Below are 25,885 nucleotides of genomic sequence, written 5' to 3'. Positions count from 1 at the left end.
GGCAGTCATGTGGCTTATAGTGTGGATCCATGGATTTGTTAAAGATTTCTGTGTCATTGCGAGATAGCAGCACTCTGTAACCATGACAACAAGCAAACATTACATCAGCTGCCTGCTGATCATCACGACTGCAGATCCTACTACAAATCCACCGCTGCGGACTTACCCTTTGCATATGATACAAGGAACAACTGATTAAATTATGGGGTGTTTCTGAGTCCCATAAATTCACGCCGTCCGCTACATATTTAGGTCACGTGATTCGGTATCCGCTCGTAACGTACACATGCAGAACACACACTTGTGCTCAGTGCAACATCATTTTTGTTTGTGGGTGCATCTACATTAAATGGACACATTCTATGCTGCTGTGATTTCTGACCATCAAAAGCTAATAAACAAATGCTGCATTTCTGACAATGCTATGGGGGAACGAGCAGCCTTGGTGGAGTACTGGGCCCTCTGAGTGCTTCTTGGTTTAACTATTTATCATGCTGATGAGATAGAGGTTTCAGAAACTCTTGTAGCAAATGTGACACAAATGGTTCCATTGGGTTAAGCTTCAAATCATTTTAACTCATCAAAATTGCTTTATTATGCATGCATTGTTTCTAAATTTGCCTAAAATTAGCCATTTTTGCTAATCAGATCCTGCAAAAAACTAAAAAATTCTGTGTTTATCAGTGCAACCATGAAGCTGTGATTGACTCATTGTGACCCAAACTGATGTGAGTAAAATTACTGGACTTTTCGGCTGAACTGCAGGAAGTGCTATATACAGCAGATAAATTTGACAAATAATTGCTGTGACTGAAAGGAAAAATTATGTAAATTAAGAAATTATAGCTTTTAAAGTGCTATTTAGTGTTGTTACATTACAAACACTATATAATAAAGTCACAGAAAATACATTAATTTCCATTTTAAGTTTATAAAAATGAACAAATAAAGACTGTAAACAAAGTCCACAACAAAAATCAGCACTTGAATAAATGTTCATTCAAGTTTCTATAATGCTTCATTGTTAAATTACACATTTTATTGCATTTTTTTATTTTAAAGTATTTTAACATATATTTGCAGTTATTTGACAACAGAATTTTGCACAATAAGCAGCGATCATTTTTGAACTGTTGACAGATGTTTTTTGTATTTTGTAAAATTGCATATATGAACTAGTAAAAATAAATTTAACCATAATTTAAAAAAAAGAAGAAGACCAAAACCATAAACAATGTCCATTAAAAATCTCCCCACCCCCCAAAGGGTAACTCCTACTTTTACAAAGTTTGACCTTATAATTTCATTGTTCTACTCTATTTAAACCGGATAAAATATCATTATTTTAAAGACATTTGTGTTTCCCTCTCCTTTTTTGTAATAAAGTGTTCCACTGATTTATACTTTATTTATTTGTTTGTTTTCCTGGAACCTTTGCTACCAGATTCGCTGTTTTTTCCCCCCTTTTCCTTATTTTTACAATGTAAACAAAGGGGCGGAGCTAGACCATTTTCAGGGGTGCTTGAGCACCCCTTAATTTTTTTAAGCACCCCTAGAATTATTGGGCGTTATTTATTTATGTTTATAATAAATGCTGAAATAATTATTAACAGTGTTATTTATTTTACCGTTTCAAACCAAATGTAAAATCTGGCAAAGTTCTCCCTAATTTGACCCCCACCCCCCTTTCGGATAATGGTTCGATCCATTAAGAGAACGCAAGTTCCCCTCTACTCTGCTGCTGCGCTGAATGCTGCTCCCACCCTTGTGTGCGTGTGATGGATCGGGCAGAGAGATTGACAGGCTAGCCAACAGAGCCAGCAACTGCAAGTGACTGCAACATTTACTTGGTATTTATACCCCGAAGTGCACTCACAAGTTTGCCCATGAAATCTGCATTTATAAGCCTGAGTTGTCTAAACAAACAATCCAGCTAGCTAGCTAGCCTTCTAGCTAGCGAATTTCACTCGTTTAGCCTCGCAAATCACAAAATGAAGCAGGCAATGCTTATGGCATGCCAAACATGAAGGTGAAAAAAGGCTATTGTAATTTCACACTGGTGCCATATCATTGTTTTATCAAAGTGTTGTTTGTAGGCCGACCGTCACAATGGATATTAGGGCATTTTTTTCCAAGAAAACTCCAGCAAAAGCTTCAGGTAAGGTTTGGGGGCAAAGCACAGAACACGAGCGACGTTACTGCATGTGTTCAAATGTTTATTTTGTGGCGTTAACTCAATTGCTAGCAGACATATTTTGAAAATCAAACTTCAAACGGTCAGCATTTTGAGAAGGACTATTTTGACTGTTTCTTGAACCAACGAATAGTATCTAAGAGAATGACTGAGCTCTGTTATGAATGCAGAAGAGCTGCGTGAGCTGTCACTTAACATTGGTCAGATGTGCGCCCCGCGCCCAACCAGGTGCTAAGCACCCCTAGAGCTGAAAGTCTAAAACCGCCCCTGAGTTGATTAATACAAAAATCTACACGAATTTGCAGAACAACTGCATGGCTGCATATCAACACGCGCATTTTTGCCTTTACTTTTGCATCAGTGGCGCTAAACAGTCTCTAAAGTTCCGATAAAAGTCGTGTTTTTGCGCTAATAAGAGGTGATGTAGGTTCGGCGCCGCTGCAGGGACGTTTGATTTATTGACCTGATGTTTGGGTGATGGTTTGGAGAGGAGCGTTTGCTTCACAGAGGATCCACCTCCAGGAGCAGACGGAGCTGCGCTGCCTCCTCCCTCCTCCTCCTCCTCGCCTCTTTGTCATCCTGCGTTCCGGAGCCAGACCGCAAACTCTCCTCTAATCTCCGAACAGGGACGCGGGGTGGAGAGAGAGAGATAAGTGCCGTTTGCGCCACTTTCGCAACGTTTCTCCAAACTTTCAATGGGACCTGGAGACTGAGGAGTGTCTCACCTGGAGCTGCAGAGATGGTCCGTTGCGCGTCTGGTTCGGTGCGCGCGTCGTTCCTCGGAGTTTTACGCATCGCGCTGCTGTGGGTCACACAATCAGGGGCGCAGCATGGTAGGTGGATGTTCAACTTTTCATGTCTCGCACGTCTTTCTACCACTTTTCCTATTTAAAACAAAGCCAGATGTCTCATAGAAGCCATGCAAACCTTCGCATGCGCAGTTTTCGCGCGTAAAAAGTCGAAATGAAACATCTTGCCCGTTCGATTGTGCGGAGCTGCGTGACTTGGCCTGCCGGGCTGCATTCCCATCACTCAGCTCCAGAGGTTAGATGGACCTTCAAAGACTCCAGACAAGAGCAAAACCAGCCACTGTAGAGAAAGAAAAAGCTCTGAGACCTTTAAATCAAAGAAAACTCCACTAAACCCTTCATTAACCTACTTCTGATCCACTGATTTTTTTTTTGTAAGTTCTTCAATGGAGGCAGTTTTCAGTCAACATAAGTGAGTTAAATTCACCACCATGAAACTCAGTCATAGTTTGGAACAATATGGGGAAAAGCTGAGTAAAAAATGCTGCAGAAATAATCAACAGAAATAAAACTTGTATTAAGAAATGAAGCAATGATGCAGCTGTAATTAAAACAAGATCAGAGTTATGACTCATAAACAGCATAATAAATACACTTGTGGCTCAGTGTTTTCCAGGAAACTGTTTCATGATGTTTCTGCTCTTTTCAGTCATTCTGTTCAGATGTTTCTCTTTCTGCAACACTGGTTAAAAAAATTAAAATAAACAAATCTGATAAACTGCTAAACTAATGATAGTTATTTGTTTGGTCATCATAACTTAGGAAAAAAAACTAAAAAAATCTGTAAAAAATAATGAAAATCTGTCAGTAAAGGAAAAAACAGTTAAATGCTGTTGAAAAAAGTGAAAATAACAGCAAATATCTGGAAACTTATGCTACTTTTTGCTAATTTCAATACAGTAAAACTGCAATTTTACGGTTCGACATTGTTCAATAGCAAATTACTATTTTAAAAAATACTGCTTTAATTTTGTTTTTTGTTTTTATTTTAACAGTTTTGGCAAAGATTTTTTTTGTTTTATATATGAATTTTTTATATTTTACTACGTGTCTATAATTTAAAATAACAGGAAAAAAATCTGTAAAATAACCATTTAAAATGTTTACAAATTTTCATTTGTTAATCGTTTGACATTCTAATATCAGCAATTATTGGTAAAATTATTATATTTTTGCTCATTTAAAATTTTCCTGACTTCAAACACAATAAAATAAGAAAATACTAGATACATTAATATTTTTTTGTGATTTTACTAGTTATCTGTAAAAACAATAAATAAATAGAAATTAAATAATGCAATTTTACATTCAAATATCGTAAAAAAAAAGAAGCAAAACCAAGTTTTGTTGTGAACATTGTTTACAGTTTTTACCAGTTTTTACCCTTTTTATACACAGTTAATATGTGAATTAATCACTTTCATCTGAGATTTTTTAGGTTTTCTGTAAGATAATAAAACAGGTCAAATCTGTAAAGTAGCATTAAATGGTTAAAGTTAAAACTGTTTAAAAATGCATTTTTTACAGTGTAAGACATGGTCAAGAGTTTAAAAGTCAACTGTAAAAGATGCACAAAAGTTTTATGATTTTAGTACAAAAAGTCATCAAAGTTGTTTTCACAGCTGTCAGGTTTTACCAGCGTGTGACGAAAAAGTGCAGAATTTTACACGTGAATTTCTGCGCCTTCAGTGAAATAAATTGGTATCTACCGGTAAGAAATCGCAGTTGTTTCACTCTGTCCAACCCATCCTCCATCTATCTCACATCTTTGTCTCCGAGGTGTCCAACAACACATCAAAGCTCTCAGTCGTAAACTTTAAGGCGGGCCGTCGTAAAATCAAACACCGAGGGTCCTCGCAGAGCTTTGCAGCAGGAATACCAGGCATTTCTGACCAAAACAAAGTCTGACAGACACAGAAGAAGGAAATCTAACTGTATGAGTTTACAGAGCGTCTTTAACCTCTCAGACGTACCATGCCTGCTGAACTGCACTGTAAAAAGCAAGATCGCAAAGTCTAAAACATCAAACATCTTCTCCCAGTGTAATATCATATATTTAATGTGATGGTGCAGCTGGATGATATAAAAGCAGCTACAGCCTCATATTCACTAAATATCTGGAGACTTTAAAGTCTTTTAGGGTGAATTTGAGCCAAAGCTGAAATTATCAAAACAAATCTTGCAGCATTAAACAGTTAGTGACTTTATGGAGTTTAACAATTTAAAAAATAGAGTAGAAACAGGGTCATTCAAGCATCTTGCAGCAAATTACACTTGAATTAGGATTAGGGTACATAATGGGTTGTATTGTGAACACAGGCTAACATTTCAACATTATTGTGTCTTCAACAGAGTCAAAGTGGAAAAAGGTCTGAGGCAAACAGCATTTTATTAACACGAACAGGGTTTCAAATCCAGAAATGGCCTTGACTTAAACACCTTCATGATTTTTAAAAATATCTACAGCTGGCAGCATGTGAAGCTTCGCTAAAGGGCTACGGCTAGCTTTAGCATGCTAACATTCTCACAGATGCTACCAGGATGGTGTTTAGCAGATTTAATATCTACCATGTCAACAATGTTAGCATGCTAGGGATGGTTTTTTAAGGTTGATACCATTTATGTGTAACCAAGAGGATCCATAACCACTATTTAAAGCTAACTTACACTACTGTTCCAAAGTTTGGAGTCATCCAGGCAATTTCATGTTTTCCATGAAAACTCACTTTTATTCATGTGCTAACACAACTGGACAAGGGTTTTCTAATCATCAATGAGCCTTTCAACACCATTAGCTAACACAATGTAGCATTAGAACACAGGAGTGATGGTTGCTGGAAATGTTCCTCTGTACCCCTATGGAGATATTCCATTAAAAATCAGCCGTTTCCAGCTAGAATAGTTATTTACCACATTAACAATGTCTAGACTGTATTTCTGATTATTTTAATGTTGTGTCCATTGAAAAAAAATGCTTTTCTTTTAAACATAAGGACATTTCTAAGTGAGCCCAAACCTTTGAACGATAGTGTATTTGCTGTAAAAGTTAAAATCTCGGTGTCTAAATTCAGGAAAAGACAAACTCCAATAGAAAACTTCATTGAAATTCTTTTCCCGCCATATGTTCTACATATGTTGAGCAAAGCTAGAACTTTTCAATATTCAACCTACAGCTGTGGCTGTTACTCTAATCAGAGTAGTTGATAAAAAGATAACAATGCAGGAAAATTGCTGAATATCAGATCTGATAATCAGTCGGCCCCTGTGGCGTGACGTTCCAATAAACACAGCAGCGAGGAATAAAGCCGTCAGCTGACAAACGTGCACACAATGCAGGTTTTTAAACTGTTTACAAAAACCCGCTCTGCAAATGATTTACAAGGGAGGAAACGCTCTGATGTGTTTGTTGGACCTCAGAGATTCTCACAGCGTGTTTGGGTGAGAAACACTGAATGTAAACACAGCTTTTGTTTGAAACTCCGCAGGGATCCTCTAAAATCCCAGACAGCAGATGTCAACACCTTTCCAAACAAATAAAAGGAAGAACAAGAGATCCGAGCCAACTGTACATATTTGGTCCACTAATTTTAGAATTATAGTGAATAATAATGATTTAAAGCTCCACTGGACGTCACTGTGACCACTCAGCTGTACAATTACTTTTCTAAATTTTCTCTATTAAGTTTACAGCTCACTTCTAATAGTTCTCCAATTTAGATCAGTTGTCATTTCACCTGCAGTTTGCTTATTAATGATCTAGGTCCCACGGTTGATCACAAAAATACCTCAAAACATGGATGTTACTTCTGAGCAGACAGCATGTTGTGTGGACATATCTTTTCTAAACAAAGCCTGCTGGATATAAGACAACTACAGCTGTTTCTCTTTGAGGATGCGGCCTTAGTGACTGAATAGAGTTTTATTGCATTCGTCAGTAAACAACAACATTCTTTGAGAGGCAGGAGTCCTGTAATCTGCCAGAAATCCATATGAAAAAGAGAAAAAATGATTTTAGTGTTTTTACATGTTTAAAGACCAAACTGTCATTAGCCGTTTGTGTAAAATCCCTACTGCCAACACCGAACCCAACTAATCACACCATTTCAGCTCTGGTATTTGTTCATAATTGATAACAACACATCTGTATAGCTGGTAAAATTTCACCGTGAGCCATCCAAAAGTCTGAATCATTGTCAAAGTCATTTTGTTTCCACTTGAACAAAGTGGTGAAGTCAGAGAAAACATCACTGGGTCAACGAAATCAGAAGCATCAATCCTCTGGGGAACGTAAACTTCACCGTAATCCATCTTGTACTTGTTGAAAGATTTTAGACTGGACTGAGGAGGTGAACTGAGCAACACGGTGAGAATCCAACGAGTCGAATATCAAACGTTAGCCAGTAACGCTGCTGGGAAGCAACCATTTGTCTTAAAAGACAACAAATGTCAGAAACAAGGTTTTGTTTTTGCCCTTTAGTGTTCAAAACTGAAGCAACAAGAGGAGGCAGGCAGATTCATATTGGCAAGCAGAGAGCATTATGGGGGTTTAGCAAGGAACGGGGCAACATTTTCTGAGAGGATTAATGACTTCTGGCCACCGTTCATGTATTGAAACAAGTTTGAATCGATTAGAACATCGTTTTAATATCTCACAAACTTTAGTCTTATATCTAAAGTTTTGTAGATTTAATCATGATTGAGTTTTTTCTTATTTCTTTGTCACCAATCAGATGCGAGTCATTTAGTAGTACTATCTGCCGATATCCGATATTTCTTTGATAATACAAACTTCCAGTATGTAGATTAGCTGTAGTGAATGGTGGAGTTTCTTCCTGATTCAAAATGTACCAATAGAGGAGGTTGACAGTTCAATGTTGGCAAGCAAAGAGCTTTGTGGTAGCCTAGCCGCGCTAGACAACCCACGGCAATGAATTTAATTCTCTGCCAGGGTGGGTCTAGTTACCCTCCATAAGGCTCGAGGTTGGATGCTCCTAAAACTGGCCGGACGAATCACCATGAAGTGTAGAGTCAGAAGGCGGGCGTAACTAAGTGACGACAGAGGCGCGACGATTCTGACAGAAACAACCGGAAACAACTAGCCTAGCCGTGCTAGACAACCCACGGCAACGAATTTAATTCTCTGCCAGGGTCGACAACAAAAACGACAACAGTCGTTGAGCTCCATTAGCACCTACTCTGAATAATCTTTCTGTTAACATGTCTGTAATATACTTGAGCTTCACCCATTGACTGTATAAATAAGGCTTCACCGAACTACCGCGTCCTCTGATTTCCGGCGCTCTAGGAGCCTATTCGTTGCGCTGATTGGTTGTATACCTACCCAATTGCTGCAGAGTGATTTGATAGACAACCTTTTAGCCCGCCTCCCTCCCTGTCGAGTGTGCCTAAACCCTTGGTTCTTCAGAGCATGGGTCTAGCGCGGCTTGGCTAGCATTGTGGGGGTTTGGCTCGCAAACGGGCACCATGACAAAGTCTGCTGTGAGGCCTAATGAGGTCCAGCCAAAGTAAAAATATTAAATCATCAGCATCAATTAGGACATGGCTCCTATACCCCAGTGGCACATTTTCCAGCAATAGTGGGGCACAACAAATAAAATGTTTGTTAGTTATTGATTGGTTGATGGGCAAATTAAAGAAATTATTTAAATTTACATGTCACAAAAGATCAGACTTAGAGTCTTGCCAATACTGATCAGTTAAAAATCGCCTGATGATAATCAAAGGACAGGGGTCCAGATGTGCCTTTAAATTCTGCTTTTAGTCTCATCTCCACTAGTACAGGGTTTCATTTGAGGGTTTTAGTGTTGCTTTAGTGTAAATGTTGATTTTTTTGAGCCATGCCTATCCCAAACTTATTGTTTTGTGAAGCCGTCATTGTGGGGGTTAAGCCAGTAAAAGGGCACCATGACAAAGTCTGCTGTGAGGCTTCATGACCTTCGGCAAGCCCACAAGTATTGCATCATGTTGGAAGAAAATGGGGTATTGTTTCTATATCCTTGGTGGGCTGAAATTATCGGTCAATTAGTTATTGAAATCGCTAAACATATGAAGTAAATTATTCAAATTAACAACACGTGTGATAGTGGACATAAACAAAACTGACCAGTTACAAATTGCCTTGATCGGCTCTTAATTCCAGGATGGGAGTTGTAAAGCTGTAAATGAAGCTTTTAGTCATTTTCCTCCTGTAAAGGGTTTCATTTGAGAGTTTTAGTATCTCTCAGTGGCTAAAATGCTGCTTTTCCATCTTGTCAAGAAAAAAACTACCAGAACCTTCATCCCAAAATACTCCAGATCATTACTGCTCCAAATTCTTCAGACCCTGTTCATATATGTAGTAAAAAACACTGAGCATTTTAACCCTTTACGCTTCAGTGCGTCGTAGGTGTACCGCCGGCGGTACACCTACTAATTTGCATAGGAATTTCAAGAATGTCCGACGGCTGCAAACCCGATTATACAAACATTATACACCGATGGAAAGCTTAGATTCTCATGAATCCGCCGGTATAAACCACTTTCAGATGTGATTACCACAGCGGGTGAGAAAAACACATTTGTCCGACAAAAACAAATATTCATCCATCCGTTCTCTATACACGGCTTCAACGCACACAGCGCGACTCACATTTCCGGGTTCATTATTACACACAGAAAAAAAGATTCCACAAAAAATGGCCATAATCCAACCTTTTACATCCAGACAACACAAGCCAGTAAACTATTTTGTCCAAAACATGTCCTGAAGTCGGTATAAAATCCACGAATTGGTCGTTTTCAAGGAAATGCACCTTGCGATGTGCGTCCAATATTCCCTGTATTTTTCGTCATTTTTTAAATTTAAAAATAGAATATTAGCGATTTTTTTGTACTGAAAACGGCTGGAATTGACTGAAGCTTAAAGGGTTAAGTGTTATAAATCACAGGAGTTGAATCTTAACCCTTCGGTGTGACTGTAGTTTGTGCTGGGCGATAACTGACAGGCCCTCTGGGAAAACGACTCGTAACCTCAGTTGTGTTAACGCCACGCTCTCCCGAATTAATCTCCTTTCCTGAGTAACTGGAGAATTCCCTGCAGAGTCCCTGCACATCTGGGCTGCTGAGGGCCTCCCTCCCAGTGGGATCTCGTCCTCCTCCCCCTCCGGGAGCCGCTTCATTACCTCAAACCCCTCCTCAGCTTCCAGCTCTGTAAACTCATTAAGTCACCAATTGGAACAGTTTAACCAGCAGCCCAAGTCTCATCGGCTGTCCTCCTGCCTGAAAACACGGCTGTTTGGACAACCTGTGACCTCGGATCTTGTCAGCGGAGCTTCCAGATGAGGTGTTCACTCAGACAGGCGGCCGAGTAAACAAAAGCATTTGCTTTAAAGGGGCTGTCAACATGAAGACCAGCCTGTAAGACTTTGTTTAGGCTGCAGTTCACTGGCAGTCACTGCTCCCTGTCCATTCATGGCGTTGAGGCTCTTAAGACACCCTAAATACCCCCACTGTTTGTTTTCCCTGATGTGACTTTACTCAGCCGCTACAATCAGAGTCAAACAGGGAAAACAAGGTGAACAAGTCTGGAAGTTAAACCCCGGCTTGTTCGTTTTGTTTGGGTTTGTTAGCAAAGACCTCTGCTGCTGACTTTGACCCATTTCACTCTGCAGATTTCGAGCTTTTGAGTATTTGCTAGTGTGGAAAACTACATGTTCTGCTCAAATAACTTCCCCGGAAGTTTGAGCCTCCAGCTGCAGCCGGTGTTCAGAGGCCTGTCATGCGCTATTGGTTTTAGCATCCTTTCCTGGGGCGAGTTAAGAGAGGCGAGAGGCTCACAGGAATGCCTGTTATTCTTAGCAATTTAGATAACCTGTGGGGGTGAAATGATCCCTTCTGCTCACCACCCCGACACCAAAGAGCAAATCTGTACCCATGGATTTGTCACCTTTTTCCCTGAGGCGACGTGAAGTCTGTCAGCAGAAGTCCTTCACATGTGGTCAGTTGCAGGTAAATGTACAGACTCCTGAAGGAATTACAAAACAGTTTTAATAGTTTTCCAGACGTCACTTGTCAAATGAATGTCTTCTTCCTCAACCGATTCTGTTTATTCCAATAAACAAGACATGCTGGAAAGCTATTAGAAAAGGTTTCCTGGACATCAGTGAGATCACTGCTGTGCTTCACAGTCAGAGAATAAAGAAAATCAAATCAGATGTTTGTTATGTTTGCTAACCCTAACCCTGGCTAGCTGTTACACTGAGGAGAATCATTTATCTTTAACTTGAGAACAGCTGTGCTCGAGTTTGTTAGGTTGAAGTTTTAAGAGTTTTTTGAGACTTGTACTAACCAGAAATGACTTTTAGACTCAATAATGGTTTAATTACCTCCGCCAAGGAGGTTATGCGGGTCCGTTTATTTATTTGTCTGTCTGTGTGCGTGTCTGTGGACAGGATTTCTCGGAAACTACTTGTCAGATCTTCATGAAATTTGCACCAGAGGTGGATCTTGGCCCAGGGAAGACTCCATTCAAATTTTGTGTTGATCCGGTTAAGGATCTGGATTCTGGATCCGGATTTAGATTTTCCAACTTCGTATCATCTTCCCTTGGCGGAGGTCAGAAATCTCGGATTGCTCTTGTTTCTGAATATATTCTAAAATTGCCAGCACCAAAGTTAAAATCACTCCCTTATCTATGTTTTTTGGGCACCACTGGCCAACCATATTAAAATATATATAAAAGTAGTGTCACAATTTCATGACTATGCTCTTACAACTGTCATTGATTTGTTGGAATTTTTATAGAACTTCGGTTTAAACTCAAAATCAAGATTTCTCAGGTAAACTCTTTATCTTTAAACTGAGTCTTTAGTTCCAATCAAAGTTAAACTGGAACTGATTTTGGTATTTTGATGTTTTAAGAGGTTTTCATGGATTGTACAAACCAAAAACTACACTTATACTTATTGCTTAACTTCTGAACGTATTCTGAAATTGTAAATAAAGACTTAATCCAACTATGTATTGCTCTATTCTTGGGCACTATTAATTCAGTCAGTCAGAGAATAACACTGAAATAATATCACAAATGGTTCCTGTTTCAGTGAAATAATTTAACCAGAAACTTAGTCTTATGATACAGTTGGAGTAAAATTTCGCTTTGCTTATTATGTTACATCACATTTAAACATAATAACAGTTTCATTTTTAAACATATTTTCAAACCGCCAACATCAACCTCAACATTAATCTCAAAATTAGACATAATCCAATGAGATATTGTGTTTCATTTATTTTTCGAATTTGGCCACTATTGTCTAACCAGAAAATCACCAGAAAATAAAAAATAAAAAAATGGAAAGCTGACTTTGTAGTTAAAGTAAATAAAAATGCGTCAAACTGTTTATTTTTTCTTGTTTTTTGGAAGTAAATGCAAGCTGTAGTTGTGTTATTATTCATGGTTTTGCTCTTATGAGCATCATTTATTTGTTGGAATTTATATAAAACTTGGGTTTTGAACACTAAAGTGATTTACAGACTTTTTTTCTTCGTCCAGAGCTTTCACCTGGAGACCACAGTCTTAATTAGCATCATACCAGAGTTGCAACTGGGAAACAGTTTCACTGTTGATTAATCTATGATTTTCTTACTCGATTAGTTATTTGGAATATTAAATGTCAGAAAATTGTGAAAATGTTTAAACAGTTAGATAAAAGATGATATTTAGTTCAATCAGAAGGAAAGAAAATGGAACATTTTTAAATTAAGCAAGCTGGAATCAGAGAACCTTTACTGTTGCAGCTCTACATCATATAAACTCTCTTCCCATGTGGTTATATCGTTTTGGTTGCTTGTTTAGCCACAGAAATACGTCAAAATGGACCCAGAGTGAAACTATTTAGTCAAACTTCTGTTCCCACACAGTGTAAATGAATCTTTCCTCCTGCAGTCTGCAGAGAGGGGAAACGAGGACGGCCAGGCGTTCATGTGCTAACTCCCACAACATCATGAGTTGCTTTTGTTTTGTCTGCCTCTGTACTGTCTGACCTCTCATCCTCATCCTGCACACGGCCAAACAGGAGGGCTCCATCAGATATAAAGATGTGATCCAGTCACGGCCTGAGATTCCTCACTTTTCATTTCCTGGAACTCAAAGCGAGGCTGAGAGGAAGGGATTTTAGGAGGGAAAACTTAGAAAAACAGATTAAAGGTATCCAAAGTTTCACAGCAACATTCAGTATCTGTTCCTCTGTCTGCAGTGTTTCATTTTAGACGCTTAAACGAAAGGGAAGTGCTGAACTAAAGCCTTCTTTTGCTCGTCACTGTTGAGCTTCACAGTTCGGCATTTTTGTTCTCAGCTCCGGAGTGTTTCCCAGGAGGCCATCGGACTCTGCGTAATCCTTATCGCAGCGTCGACTTCGACTCCACGGAGATCCAGAACACGGCCATCCAGGACCTGATCTGCGACCACTCGCTGTCGCCCGGCTGGTACAGATTCAGGATCAACAACAAGCCGGCGGAGATGCCGACCACCTGCGTTGAGGTAAACTGTCCGAAATGTCAAAGCCATTACCTTGTGTTTATCTCCTGTGTCTCTTACCCTCTACTTAAAAAGAAAATCTTCAATCTCTGCCAAGAAAAATAGCACAAAACAGCCCCTGACAGTGCAAACATCTAGCATCCATCAGGCTGGTATAATAAGCACCTTCAGTCCAGGTGCGGGGTCTAATAACCGCCTTCCTCCAGATAATGACTGTTTCTGTCGACGTCCTCTGCAGATGAACCGTTGCGGTACCCAGGCTCCGGTGTGGCTGTCGCTGAAGGACACCTCCCTGCCGCGGCCAGGCGAGGTCCGCCAGCTCTCTGCCTGCGCCACCTGGCAGTTTTTCCAGGGCAGCGCCAAAGACTGCTGCCTCTTCCGCATCCCCATCAGCGTAAGGAACTGTGGCGAGTTCCTGGTCTACTACCTGCAGCCAACGCAGGGGTGCATGGGATACTGCGCGAAAGGTGAGTATTCAACAGTCGCGTGTGGTACTGCTGTTGACATTGGTGAATTAAAGGTGCCATATTGCATCCTTTTCCAGCAAATGTCCCCACAGTTCATCTTTTGGCTTTTCATTTCACCATGACTGTATAACTCCTGGTTTTAGTCCTCTTCTAAACAGACAGTTACCATGTCTGTACCTTTACATTCAGCCAAGCTTCAGGAAGAAGACTCTCTCTGCATCTGTGATTAACGGAGCAAAATAAATCTGGAAATTAGCTTTCAAGACCAGAACTATCTATCCCTTTCCAACTTTCCGTCAGAGCATCATTTGACATGAAAATAAAATCTAATTTACAGCCCAGCTGTTGTTTTTAACTCGTGATAGGTGAGGTTGTCAAAAAAATTGTTGTACAATCAGGATTTTGGCGGTGCAGAGCAGCAACTTGCTAGCATGAAGTCTTACTGGGCTCCTATTTTATATTTGTTCTGCTGTCTGACAACAGAAGCAGAACATTGTGGAAATGAGAGCAGTTTTGTTGGGAATTCAGCTGTTTTAAAATGCAGTTTGAGTGAGCACAGAGAACAGGAGAGAAGCTAACAGATGCAAACAGCAGCTAACTCTCAGGTGACATTAAAATGCACTAACCCACCCAAAGCATGCCATTTGGTTTGCACTATCTCTGAATGTCCCTTAGCATTACAAGCTCCTCATTGTGCTGACCTGTGGGCAAAGCCAACAGCAACATAACCCTTACTAGTTCGGAATTCTCTATTTTTCTGTTAACATGTCTTCAAAAATGAGAGCTATCCATTGGATCTTTAGACTCTATTATTCCTTCTTGCGAACAACAACAGAACATTTAGTTTACTTTGCACGAGGCAGATCTAGAAAGTAAGCAGTTTCTCATTTTGAATGCCTCGTCTCAGAAGCACTGGGCAATATGGGGGCAGCTTGTTCCTATTTGTTGGAGAGCTAGAGAAATAGCAGTCGTAAGCATCTAAATATTCCTTACAGCTTTTATTTTACACTTCCAACTTTATAGAACACAATAAAATGGATTTTCACCAAATGGGGCCTGAAAGACTTCAGATTTGATGCAAATGTAAGAAGTAAAATTCCAATATCATGTGTTTTTCTTAATTTAAACAGATAAATCATGTTTTTGTCAAATAATTGGTATGCTTTGTTTCAGTTGCTCCAGATTTGGGAGCCAGACTCTGCCCACCAGGGGAGGTGGAGGTGAACGGTCGATGCAAAGGTAGGAACCTCTCAGAATATCTGCTTTCGTCTCAAACCACAATGTTTATCCTGGCTCGAAAGTGTGGCTGTTGAAAAGTTGATATAGCCTAGCCGTGCTAGACAACCCACGGCAACAAATTTAATTCTCTGCCAGGTTGGGTCTAGTTACCCTCCATAAGGCTCGAGGTTGGATGCTCCTAAAACTGGCCGGACCAATCACCATGAAGTGTAGAGTCAGAAGGCGGGCGTAACTAAGTGACGACAGAGGCGCGACGATTCTGACAGAAACAACCGGAAACAACTAGCCTAGCCGTGCTAGACAACCCACAGAAACGAATTTAATTCTCTGCCAGGGTCGACAACAAAAACGACAACAGTCGTTGAGCTCCATTAGCACCGACTCTGAATAATCTTTCTGTTAACATGTCTGTGATATACTTGAGCTTCACCCATTGACTGTATAAATAAGGCTTCACCGAACTACCGCATCCTCTGATTTCCGGCGCTCTAGGAGCCTATTCGTTGCGCTGATTGGTTGTATACCTACCCAATTGCTGCAGAGTGATTTGATAGACAACCTTTTAGCCCGCCTCCCTCCCTGTCGAGCGTGCCTAGACCCTTGCGTCTTCAGAGCATGGGTCTAGCGCGGCTAGGCTACCGTTGATATCTACTAAGGAAGAACTAGTCGGAAAGTAATATGTGCCGGTATTTATCAATAAAACTACTGCTGGTGATTAAAAACAAGTTATGACAGTTTAATTTAATCAATATTGCATCTGAAAATACTTTATTTACTGGTGAAATGTATAATCAAATCAGCATTACTGCCACAATTTCCTAATCTTGTGTTTTTTTAGCTGCCGTCCCGTCGCTGCCCTCCCGGCCGGTCATCACTCCAGAGCTCATCGGCCACAGCGTCCACCTGAGGTGCTCCTTCATCCCGCCGCCGTGGAGCCAGACGCTGGGCTTCCAGGTGGTTTGGGCCAGACATATCGGCCACAGCATGAAGGCCGAGATCAGGCAGGAATCCACGCTGAAGCCCTTCTCCCTGGTGGAGATGGACGGCGTCCACTTCAGGCTCGGAGAGACGGTAATTCCTGCCAGACCGCGCTGAAAGTTTCTGGGAGCACATGTGGCGGTTTTGACCCCCTCGAGCAGGCAGCGTAAAGCCATGGATCACGCTGACCTGTTTTTGCCTGGGTTCAGCCTCAAAAAGCAAAGACAGAGAGGCAATCTGTGTCATATCCACTTAAGAGAAGGGAAGAGGAGGGTGGGGGAGTTAAATCAGATGCAGGTTGGAGAAGCCCGGCTGCACATGGGTTCCATTTAAAGCCAGCTCCATTCAAACCTCCACAGTGAGTTCTAGGGTAGCCGTTTTTACATGCACAGATACATTTACATACAATAAAGCTGTTTGTTGTGATGAAATCTCGACAACCCCGCATTGCACAGTGGGGGAGCTGCTCACAAAAGAACGGGATGCCATCTTGTTGGTTTCTTGGAGCCAGAAAGTCCACATTTTAGGAATGCAGCAAGAAACTGAATCTGTATCACAACTTAAGGCTCCTTAAAATTCCTCATGTGGCCTCTAATTTCCTTTCTACAGCTGTGGATTTTGGTGTGGCGTGAATGCATCCACATCAGTTCCACCGTTTGGTTTTGAGTCCATGTTGCAACAAAAAGTAAGATTAAAAAACCCTGATTATACTTCCTTGTGGATGTGCACACAGACAGATGCATAGATGTTATTATACTACAAGTCCGCTTGAAGGACTCTGTTTTAAAAAGCGCAGTAGGTTGTATCTATGAATTCCATGCATGAACACTACTGCCGTTCCCACAGAAGCGTAAAAACTTTTCAATCATGGTGAAGAACCTCCAAAAGAACTCAAATATCGTGAAGCTGGAAGCATCAAAGTCAACACTCAGGAACACAGTGAAAGAGGGCAAAATGGCAATTTTGAGTTTAAATTTCCCAAGTTGAGCTACTATTGAGCCACCATCTGCTGAAAACTGTCCTGACTGCCTGGATTTGGTTTCTCTTGTTGCTCAATTCTTGGCAGCCATTTGTGAAGAAACCCTGCTTAATTTTTTTGTGTTAATTTACCATTTGAATGACAATTCCTACCTCCCCGCGTGCAAATGTTCTACCAAAAGAATTACACCCGTCACTGTTTCGTTGGGGCACCGTCCCTACATCCTGGGCTGAGCTGAATGAGAATGACATGCAGCTGTACCATTCTTCAGCACATTGCATGGCTCTGGAGGATGAAGATAAGTTTGGTTCAGGTTTTAAAAGCGTTCGTATTTCTTTGAACCAATCACAGTTAACTTGGATGGTGGTAAGCCCAGGATGTAGGGATGGTGCCCCGACAAAATAGGGTCAGGGACTAATTCATTCACTAAAATATGTAGGAATTTTCACCACGTAGGTTGTTGCATGTATCTGTGGTTTGAAAATTGCTTTGCGCTGTTGACCAACAAGCAGAAGAATTAGGGATGTTTACGCTCGCCAAGCTAATAAAACTAAATCTGAGCAGCTGGGCAGCAAGTACGAAATCCGATGGTTGTTAGAAAAGGCCAGCTAAGCAGCGACAACATCCTCACTTAGCAACAAGAGACGGTTTATTGATGCAGTTGCTTTCAACAATCCTTTATCGCTGAAGCTGCACTGGGGGTCATAACTGCTATAAATAACCTCCATCCCTTCAGTATGTCAACACTCTACTGCCACACAGCCTCATTTCCAAGCAATCAGAACACGGCGGTTGCCGACGGAGCTCATTTACTGGAGAAATTATGTCTTGCCGGGAAACACAGAGTTATTAGATTTTTCAGCGTGATGCTATTTGGAACTGGGGTGATGTCACTCTCAGCGTTCGTCCTCATACAGCTGTGTCTGCCTTATTTGGACACCAGGCTTGTGTTAGTCAGGTCTGGAACGTGTTGCGGAGGATCGAGCTCGCTCACGAGGCTCTTCTTAAAAATATGTTGATGCAGCAGCTGGGAAGAGTCACAGGTCGTCCACAGTTTTTTTAAACCCTGAGAGCGAGTTAAATGTTCGTGCTGTTGGAGTCGCGGACCAGAGCGGCGCTGCACTGAGAGCTAAATGTTTTGATGAATCACAAATACAGCGTCAGTCGGACACTGTGGAGGCACTCTTTCATTTGGAAATGTAATCAAGAATGGGTCGTTTAAGATTCTGAAGAACTTAAAAGGGATTTTGTTCCGGAAAGTAGTCGTGCTTCTAAATTTTAAGGCATATATTAAGGAAAAATAAAAATGTTGTTCTAATTACAAGCACAGTTTTTAGTTGGTGCACTGCAAACACTCCAAATATTACCAAGTCTGTTTGTCTTGTTTTTAGTCGAAATGTCTCATCCCACTTGATTTAAGATAAATTCACTTAAAATGTGACATTTCAGCAACATAGAGGGACTTGTTTTAAGACAAAGCATCTTAAATATCTTGTTAAGTCAAACAACCTTGAAATGATCTTGTTTTAACCCTCATGTCGTCCTGCGGGATAAATTGACCCGTTTTAAAGTTTAAAAATGTGGAAAAATATATATATATTCACAGTGAAAACTTCCACATTTTCACAATTTTTGGGAAGTTTTTTTTTTTAGCATTTTTTGGAAGAAAAAATAAACGTTTCAAAAAATGTTTCTTTAAGAACATTCGGAAAAAATACCAAAATTCAGCAATTTTCATTGAATTTTTCTTAAAGAAAATATTAGAATTTTTACTGATATATATGGAATCACTTTATATATTTTTAGGCTTTTTTGGAAGATTTTTATTCATTTTTTGAAAATATTTACAATAGATTTTTTTATTTTTATTCCTTGCAAAATTTGGAAAAAAGAAGTTAAAAAGTTCTTAAAAAAGAACTTTTAAGGGAAACTTTTAAGGAATGTTTTTCATGATGATTTTGCGATTTTTTTTTAATAAATTTAGGGAGTTTTTTGCTAAATTTTTGGACTCTTTTCAGACAAAGAAACAATATTTTTTGGTGCCATAAATGAAGACAGCTGGAGGGTTAAGACACCTCAGCTTGACAAGCCTCATAAATTACAGCTTAAAATAAGTTTTCCCAGCTAATTTTAAGATCTCAATATTCTAAATATCACATCTTATTTCAAAAAATCTTACCTAGACATTTGTCACTTGTTCTACTGGCAGATTTTTTCACTTCTTTCAAGGTAAAAGTTCTTTGTAACAAGTTTTTTTTCTTGTTTTGAGAGGAGCATTTTTTCCAGTTTGTGATTTGCAGGTTTATGTTTAAAGGCATCAAACTCTGTTATATTTTCATTTTCAGCCTCTCTTACCGACTCGCAATTAAGATTTTCCTGCATGATGATCTTTTTTCTACAGTTCTCCTGCAGCGTGTCGACTTTCAGGGCCAACTACAGCCACGCCAGATCTCCTCCAAAGGAAAGCGAGAGTTTCTACGCCGGCCTGAAGGTAAATATTCTCCATCATACACCAGAAGAATAAATATTTGAGAATCCCGGTACAGTTCTGCGAGTGGAGATAAGAAAGCAAACCCTGTGGAGCCTGTGTGTCTCCTCAGTTTTCTCCGGATTCACTCCACATCGCAGAGAACAGCAAGGAGCATGAGGTGACCGTCCACAGCACCGTGCCCATCCCCTGCTTCGGCCACGACCACCAGTGTGGAGTCCCTCTGGCTCTGAGTGTCCACGATCCAGGTCAGACCTGCAGGAAAACAACACATATTGGCATTTTCGTCACACTTTCTGACCCACAGGAACATCATGAAGCTTAAAGTTTGAGTAGATTGCAGGTTAATCATATTTTTAAGCTGTTTGGAGACACAAAATCCTAATTTGGCAATGAAATGGAGCCACAGCTGACCAAACAAGCCGCTCCTTAAGCCTTAATCTTCTCCCTTCACGTTTTTAACCACAATATAAAGTCCTGCACCTCTATGAAAGCAGCACAACTGTGGCTGGAGGTCAACTCAGAAATGTCTTCTGTGCAGAATGAAACGGTTACAGTGCCATTAATCATAAAAAAAGAAAAAAATTAAATTGGAAAAACCTGGAATCATGTTAAACATTCTTCCAGGTGTCCACAGGTGTTACCAATACTGGAAAAATGGGAGCTCCAAATGCTTGAGGCATTTTATTCGACAAACATTTTTGTAACCTTGACAAATCGTGCAGTTTCACACAAATCTGCACATCAGCTCTAGATAAGATGTTTCATCCTGCTGGCTGTCTTCCTGTAGCTCGCTCCTCACTTGATCTTTTTTGTACCAATATTGACAAATACTGTCAGATTTTTAATCTCAGTCGTCTAATTTGTTTCCATACTTATGTCCTCTTTGCTTTGTATAAACACAGAATGCAGTTCAGCTGAAAAAACTCCGTTTTGCTTGCACAGCAAGGACCATCATTTCAAATACACACGTGGACAAAATTGTTGGTACCCCTCAGTTAAAGAAGGAAAAACCCACAATTCTCACTGAAATCACTTGAAACTCACAAAAGTAACAATAAATAAAAATTTATTGAAAATTAAATAATCAAAATCAGCCATCACTTTTGAATTGTTGATTAACATAATTATTTAAAAAAAACAAACTAATGAAATAGGGCTGGACAAAAATGATGGTACCCATAACTTAATATTTTGTTGCACAACCTTTTGAGGCAATCACTGCAATTAAACGATTTCTGTATTTGTCAATGAGCGTTCTGCAGCTGTCAACAGGTATTTTGGCCCACTCCTCATGAGCAAACAGCTCCAGTTGTCTCAGGTTTGATGGGTGTCTTCTCCAAATGGCATGTTTCAGCTCCTTCCACATATGTTCAATGGGATTCAGATCTGGGCTCATAGAAGGCCACTTTAGAATAGTCCAACGCTTTTCTCTCAGCCATTCTTGGGTGTTTTTGGCTGTGTGTTTTGGATCGTTGTCCTGTTGGAAGACCCATGACCTGCGACTGAGACCAAGCTTTCTGACACTAGGCAGCACATTTCTCTCCAGAATGCCTTGATAGTCTTCAGATTTCATCGTACCTTGCGCACTTTCAAGACACCCTGTGCCAGATGCAGCAAAGCAGCCCCAAAACATTACTGAGCCTCCTCCATGTTTCACCGTAGGGACAGTGTTCTTTTCTTCGTATGCTTGGTTTTTGAGTCTATGAACATAGAGTTGATGTGCCTTACCAAAAAGCTCCAGTTTGGTCTCATCTGTCCAAAGGACATTCTCCCAGAAGCTTTGTGGCTTGTCAACATGCATTTTTGCAAATTCCAGTCTGGCTTTTTTATGAGTTTTTTTCAGCAGTGGTGTCCTCCTTGGTCGTCTCCCATGAAGTCCACTTTGGCTCAAACAACGACGAATGGTGCGATCTGACACTGATGTACCTTGGCCTTGGAGTTCACCTTTAATTTCTTTGGAGGTTGCTCTGGGCTCTTTGGATACAATTCCAACGATCCGTCTCTTCAATTTGTCATCAATTTTCCTCTTGCGGCCACGTCCAGGGAGGTTGGCTACTGTCCCGTGGGTCTTGAACTTCTGAATAATATGAGCCACTGTTGTCACAGGAACTTCAAGCTGTTTAGAGATGGTCTTATAGCCTTTACCTTTAAGATGTTTGTCTATAATTTTTTTTCGGATGTCCTGGGACAATTCTCTCCTTCGCTTTCTGTTGTCCATGTTCAGTGTGGTACACACCTTTTCACCAAACAGCAGGGTGACTACTTGTCTCCCTTTAAATAGGCAGACTGACTGATTATGAGTTTGGAAACACCTGTGATGTCAATTAAATGACACACCTGAGTTAATCATGTCACTCTGGTCCAATAGTTTTCAATCTTTTATAGAGGTACCATCATTTTTGTCCAGGCCTGTTTCATTAGTTTGTTTTTTTAAATAATTATGTTAATCAACAATTGAAAAGTAATGGCTGTTTTTGATTATTTAATTTTCAATAAATTTTTATTTATTGTTACTTTTGTGAGTTTCAAGTGATTTCAGTGAGAATTGTGGGTTTTTCCTTCTTTAACTGAGGGGTACCAACAATTTTGTCCACGTGTGTATACGTATCTTTTTTTACAGGATCTGGTTTAAATTTCTGAATTAGACAGATAGTATTCATAGTATTTGATGATGTCATCATTTTGAGGTCAGCTTTTTTTTTTCAACAAAACTTTGTTCAGGGAATTGTTGATTTTTGACTTTCTTGCACTGATAAATTTGGTCATTTCAGATGTTTTTTAAATGGGTTTTTAAGGTATATAGCATTAGTATTCTCCCAAGTGGATAATTATTTTCAAAAATATCACCACAACCCATTACAAAAACTGGCAACTGTAATTGTTAAGATTTGTAGTTCCTTTTATAAAGATGCTTTCAACCCTGGAAGATGCAAACGCCATAACGAGCGTCTTCAATGGGAGACTCCAGTCGGTTCATGCAGAAAACACCCATTATAAGCTTGATTACACCCTGAACTTTAATGTCTCGGTGAATGAAATTGAAGCCAAAACATAACTTTTGAACTCTCAGTGGGGTCCGGGCTCGTCAGTAAAAACAAAGATGCTCTAAACAAGGAGCTTGTTGGGTTATTAAAGTTGATTAAAGGGTCTAGAAATCTTCCTCTGCTAACTTAAACTTCCTCTTTCCTGCTCTTCTTTTGTTATTCTCCTACTCAAACTGTACATCAAAGCCAGCTGAGGGAGACATTATTACAGTCCTGCGGGCAGCTGCTTGCCGTCTGTTCACACTAACTCGCTGCTGTGTCGACACCCACAGACAGTCTGGAACACGAGGTCTCAAATGTGGCGCTGTCGGCCTGCCAGGTGGAGCTGCAGCCCAACGCCTGCAGCGACGGCAGCTGTGGTCGGGCCAAGTTCTTGGTCACCGCTGTGACAGATTTCACACGTGACGGAAACCGACCGAGTCTGATCGGCGCTTCACCCGGACACGGTGCACCGAGGCTGTGGAGGAGCTACATCCCAACATCGCTAAAAGTGAGTCGAGTACCATTTATGGAAGCAAGTTGGTCACCTGTATCAAATTTATATGAATGGTGAGGCCATGGAGAGTTTTCAGGGATCTCGAGATCTGGTTTGAAAGATCCTTAAGGTGCTTAAAAAAGACTCGAAAGTCATTCTTGGGGGGTTTTAAGATGGTTTTCAGTGGTCAGGAAGGGATCCTTCAAACAGACATGATTGGACCATATTGGGGGTCAACCAGTTTGGTTCTTTAAGAGTCAGTATTGATAAGTATTTAAGGATACCAGATAACTGACACATATTTGCAGTAAAATTAACATCTTGGTGTCAAACTGCAACACAAGAGTTCTTTGTCTATACATGTTTGAAAAAACTGAATTTTGAAAATTTTACTTTTTCAGAACTGGATTTTTTTTTAGCTTAATCCTCAAAATAATATCTTATTTTGTAAGCCAGTTTAAGGGTTCAATATCTCTAGAAATTAAATCTGAACTTGCACCAACTTAAATGTTGGCGAGGAGACAGATATAATTGTTTTCAGAAGATCCAAACTTTTCAGTGACTCCAAAAGTTTTTAATAATTGACCCGTGAAGATAGCCTAGCCGCGCTAGACCCAGGTCTGAATACACAAGGGTCTAGGAACTCTCGACAGGGAGGGAGGCGGGCTAAAAGGTTGTCTTTCAAATCACTCTGCAGCAGTTGGGTAGGTATACAACCAATCAGTGCAACGAATAGGCTGACGTAGTTCCTAGAGCGCCGGAAATCAGAGGATGTGGTAGTTCGGTGAAGCCTTATTTATACAGTCAATGGGTGAAGCTCAAGTATATTACAGACATGTTAACAGAAAGATTATTCAGAGTCGGTGCTAATGGAGCTCAACGACTGCTGTCAACCCTGGCAGAGAATTAAATTTGTTGCCATGGATTGTTTAGCTCGGCTAGGCTAGTTGTTTCCGGTTGTTTCTGTCAGAATCGTCGCGCCTCTGTCATCACTTAGTTACGCCCGCCTTCTGACTCTACACTTCATGGTGATTCGTCGGCCAGTTTTAGGAGCATCCAACCTCGAGCCTTATGGAGGGTAACTAGACCCACCCTGGCAGAGAATTAAATTTGTTGCCGTGGGTTGTCTAGCGCGGCTAGGCTACCGTGAAGATGGAAAAAGTTCAAAATATTCAAATTACGGCGATACTCTAGCCCGAGAAAATGTCCTGTAAATACAAATACATATGGCTATCTATACTTCCAATAAAAACACACACTTTGGTCGACATTTCACCAACTTTTTAATGACAATATACAGACTTCTACGCATACCGCTTTCAGTAGCCCTACAAATAAATCCATGTCACCATTTGGTTATATCAAAATAGTAAAAAAATGGAACCTTGGCTTAACATACATCAAATGCTATTGATATTAGAGGCCTCAAAAGTTGGTGAAACATCAACAGGAGCTTTCTTCTCACTTTGAAGGGCTAATATTTTTTTAAAATAATGGCCTCTACTTTAGCCATCCAATCATTTGGATCTGCTGGAGACTGTTTTGTCCTCACCAAATTCCATGCCTCAGAGTTATATTTCTGGAGATATTGAACCCTTAAAAATGCATCCAAGGTAAGACGTTTTTTAAAGAGGGAAAATGCAAAAAGTCCCAAGTCTGAAAACATCTGAAATTTTCAAAGTACAGCCAAAAATATTTTAGACAACTTACCTTAGGGTCACAAATAACAAATGAGTAAACTTTGTGAACAAAATCTGACACAGTGCAGCAACACATTTCCTGAATTCTGAATGATTTGGCAAATATAAGAGTGCCTATTGTAATTAGTCTTTCATTTCAGTCCTTTTTTACACAAACTGCAAAAAAAATAGAGCAATCGGGACATGTTTGTACGTATCTGTGGACATAAACATTTTAACAAATGGTTTCATTTATGCATGGTTTTATTCTGTGCAGAGTTGTGTATTTCTTTTGCTTTATTATGGTGTGGTTTGTAATGTACAGAGCTGTAAAATGCCCAAAGTAAATTTCACTTTCGGGGCAATGATGATCTCATGTTATTTTGTCTTCTCTTTATTTACACTGGATTAAAACAAAGTTTATCTTTTAATCTTCAGGACCTCACAGAAGTTGGTTAAAAATAGTATGATAATCGAAAAATTTCTAAATATCAGCTCTGATAATGGGCCAGGTCAACAACCGGTCGACCTTCTGGAGCATCATGGAAGCCCTGAGGAGGCTTGAGGGAAAACTGGAATCTGAGGCATGCGAGTTAAATGTGGCATGTGGAGCTCCATATGAACCTCTAGAGGATTTTGTTCAAGAGAAATTGTTGGAAGAAATTGTGGAGATTCTCTAATGGCCCGTTCAAAGCTTTTAAAACATAAATAGATGGGTCATTCCTTATAAAAGCAACCAAATCTTAAAAAAGTTCAGCAGGACATTTTTTTATGTGCAATTATTTACCTTCATACTGTAAATATTTTCAGAGTTACACGCCCTCAAAGAGCATAGGGATGGGCAGAAATTTTGCGCTTCAATTTCACATTACTTTTCCATAAAACCTCAAATGTAAGAGACAGACATCTGTTTTACTGTTTTAGAAACTCTAACCAAATCTACATCCGCTCCAGGTGTCACAGCCCAAAGCCAAAACCTTGTGTTTGTTCAAC

General features: G+C 40.0%; 1 protein-coding gene across 3 annotated transcripts in view; it reads left to right on the top strand.

Annotated features, from left to right (window-relative positions):
- Positions 1-1,722: 1,722 nt before the first annotated feature.
- The window catches only part of si:ch211-246m6.5 (von Willebrand factor D and EGF domain-containing protein), a 56,336-nt gene continuing 32,173 nt past the window's right edge, over positions 1,723-25,885 (top strand). For 2 of the 3 annotated variants that reach the window (XM_051942214.1, XM_051942216.1), the window contains exons 1-8: positions 1,729-1,850; positions 13,359-13,543; positions 13,779-14,007; positions 15,181-15,246; positions 16,085-16,317; positions 19,605-19,694; positions 19,804-19,939; positions 23,011-23,228. In XM_051942214.1, the coding sequence (XP_051798174.1) occupies positions 13,523-13,543; positions 13,779-14,007; positions 15,181-15,246; positions 16,085-16,317; positions 19,605-19,694; positions 19,804-19,939; positions 23,011-23,228 (993 nt within the window). In that variant the 5' untranslated portion in view covers positions 1,729-1,850; positions 13,359-13,522. Of the gene's footprint in view, positions 1,851-13,358; positions 13,544-13,778; positions 14,008-15,180; positions 15,247-16,084; positions 16,318-19,604; positions 19,695-19,803; positions 19,940-23,010; positions 23,229-25,885 lie in introns of all 3 variants that reach the window. The other variant, XM_051942215.1, reaches the window with a different exon arrangement.

The sequence above is a fragment of the Acanthochromis polyacanthus genome, chromosome 22 (assembly GCF_021347895.1).
Source record: "Acanthochromis polyacanthus isolate Apoly-LR-REF ecotype Palm Island chromosome 22, KAUST_Apoly_ChrSc, whole genome shotgun sequence".
Classification (NCBI taxonomy): domain Eukaryota; kingdom Metazoa; phylum Chordata; class Actinopteri; family Pomacentridae; genus Acanthochromis; species Acanthochromis polyacanthus.
The sequence above is the reverse complement of the archived record's forward strand: the minus strand, read 5'-3'. Positions and strand labels throughout refer to the sequence as shown.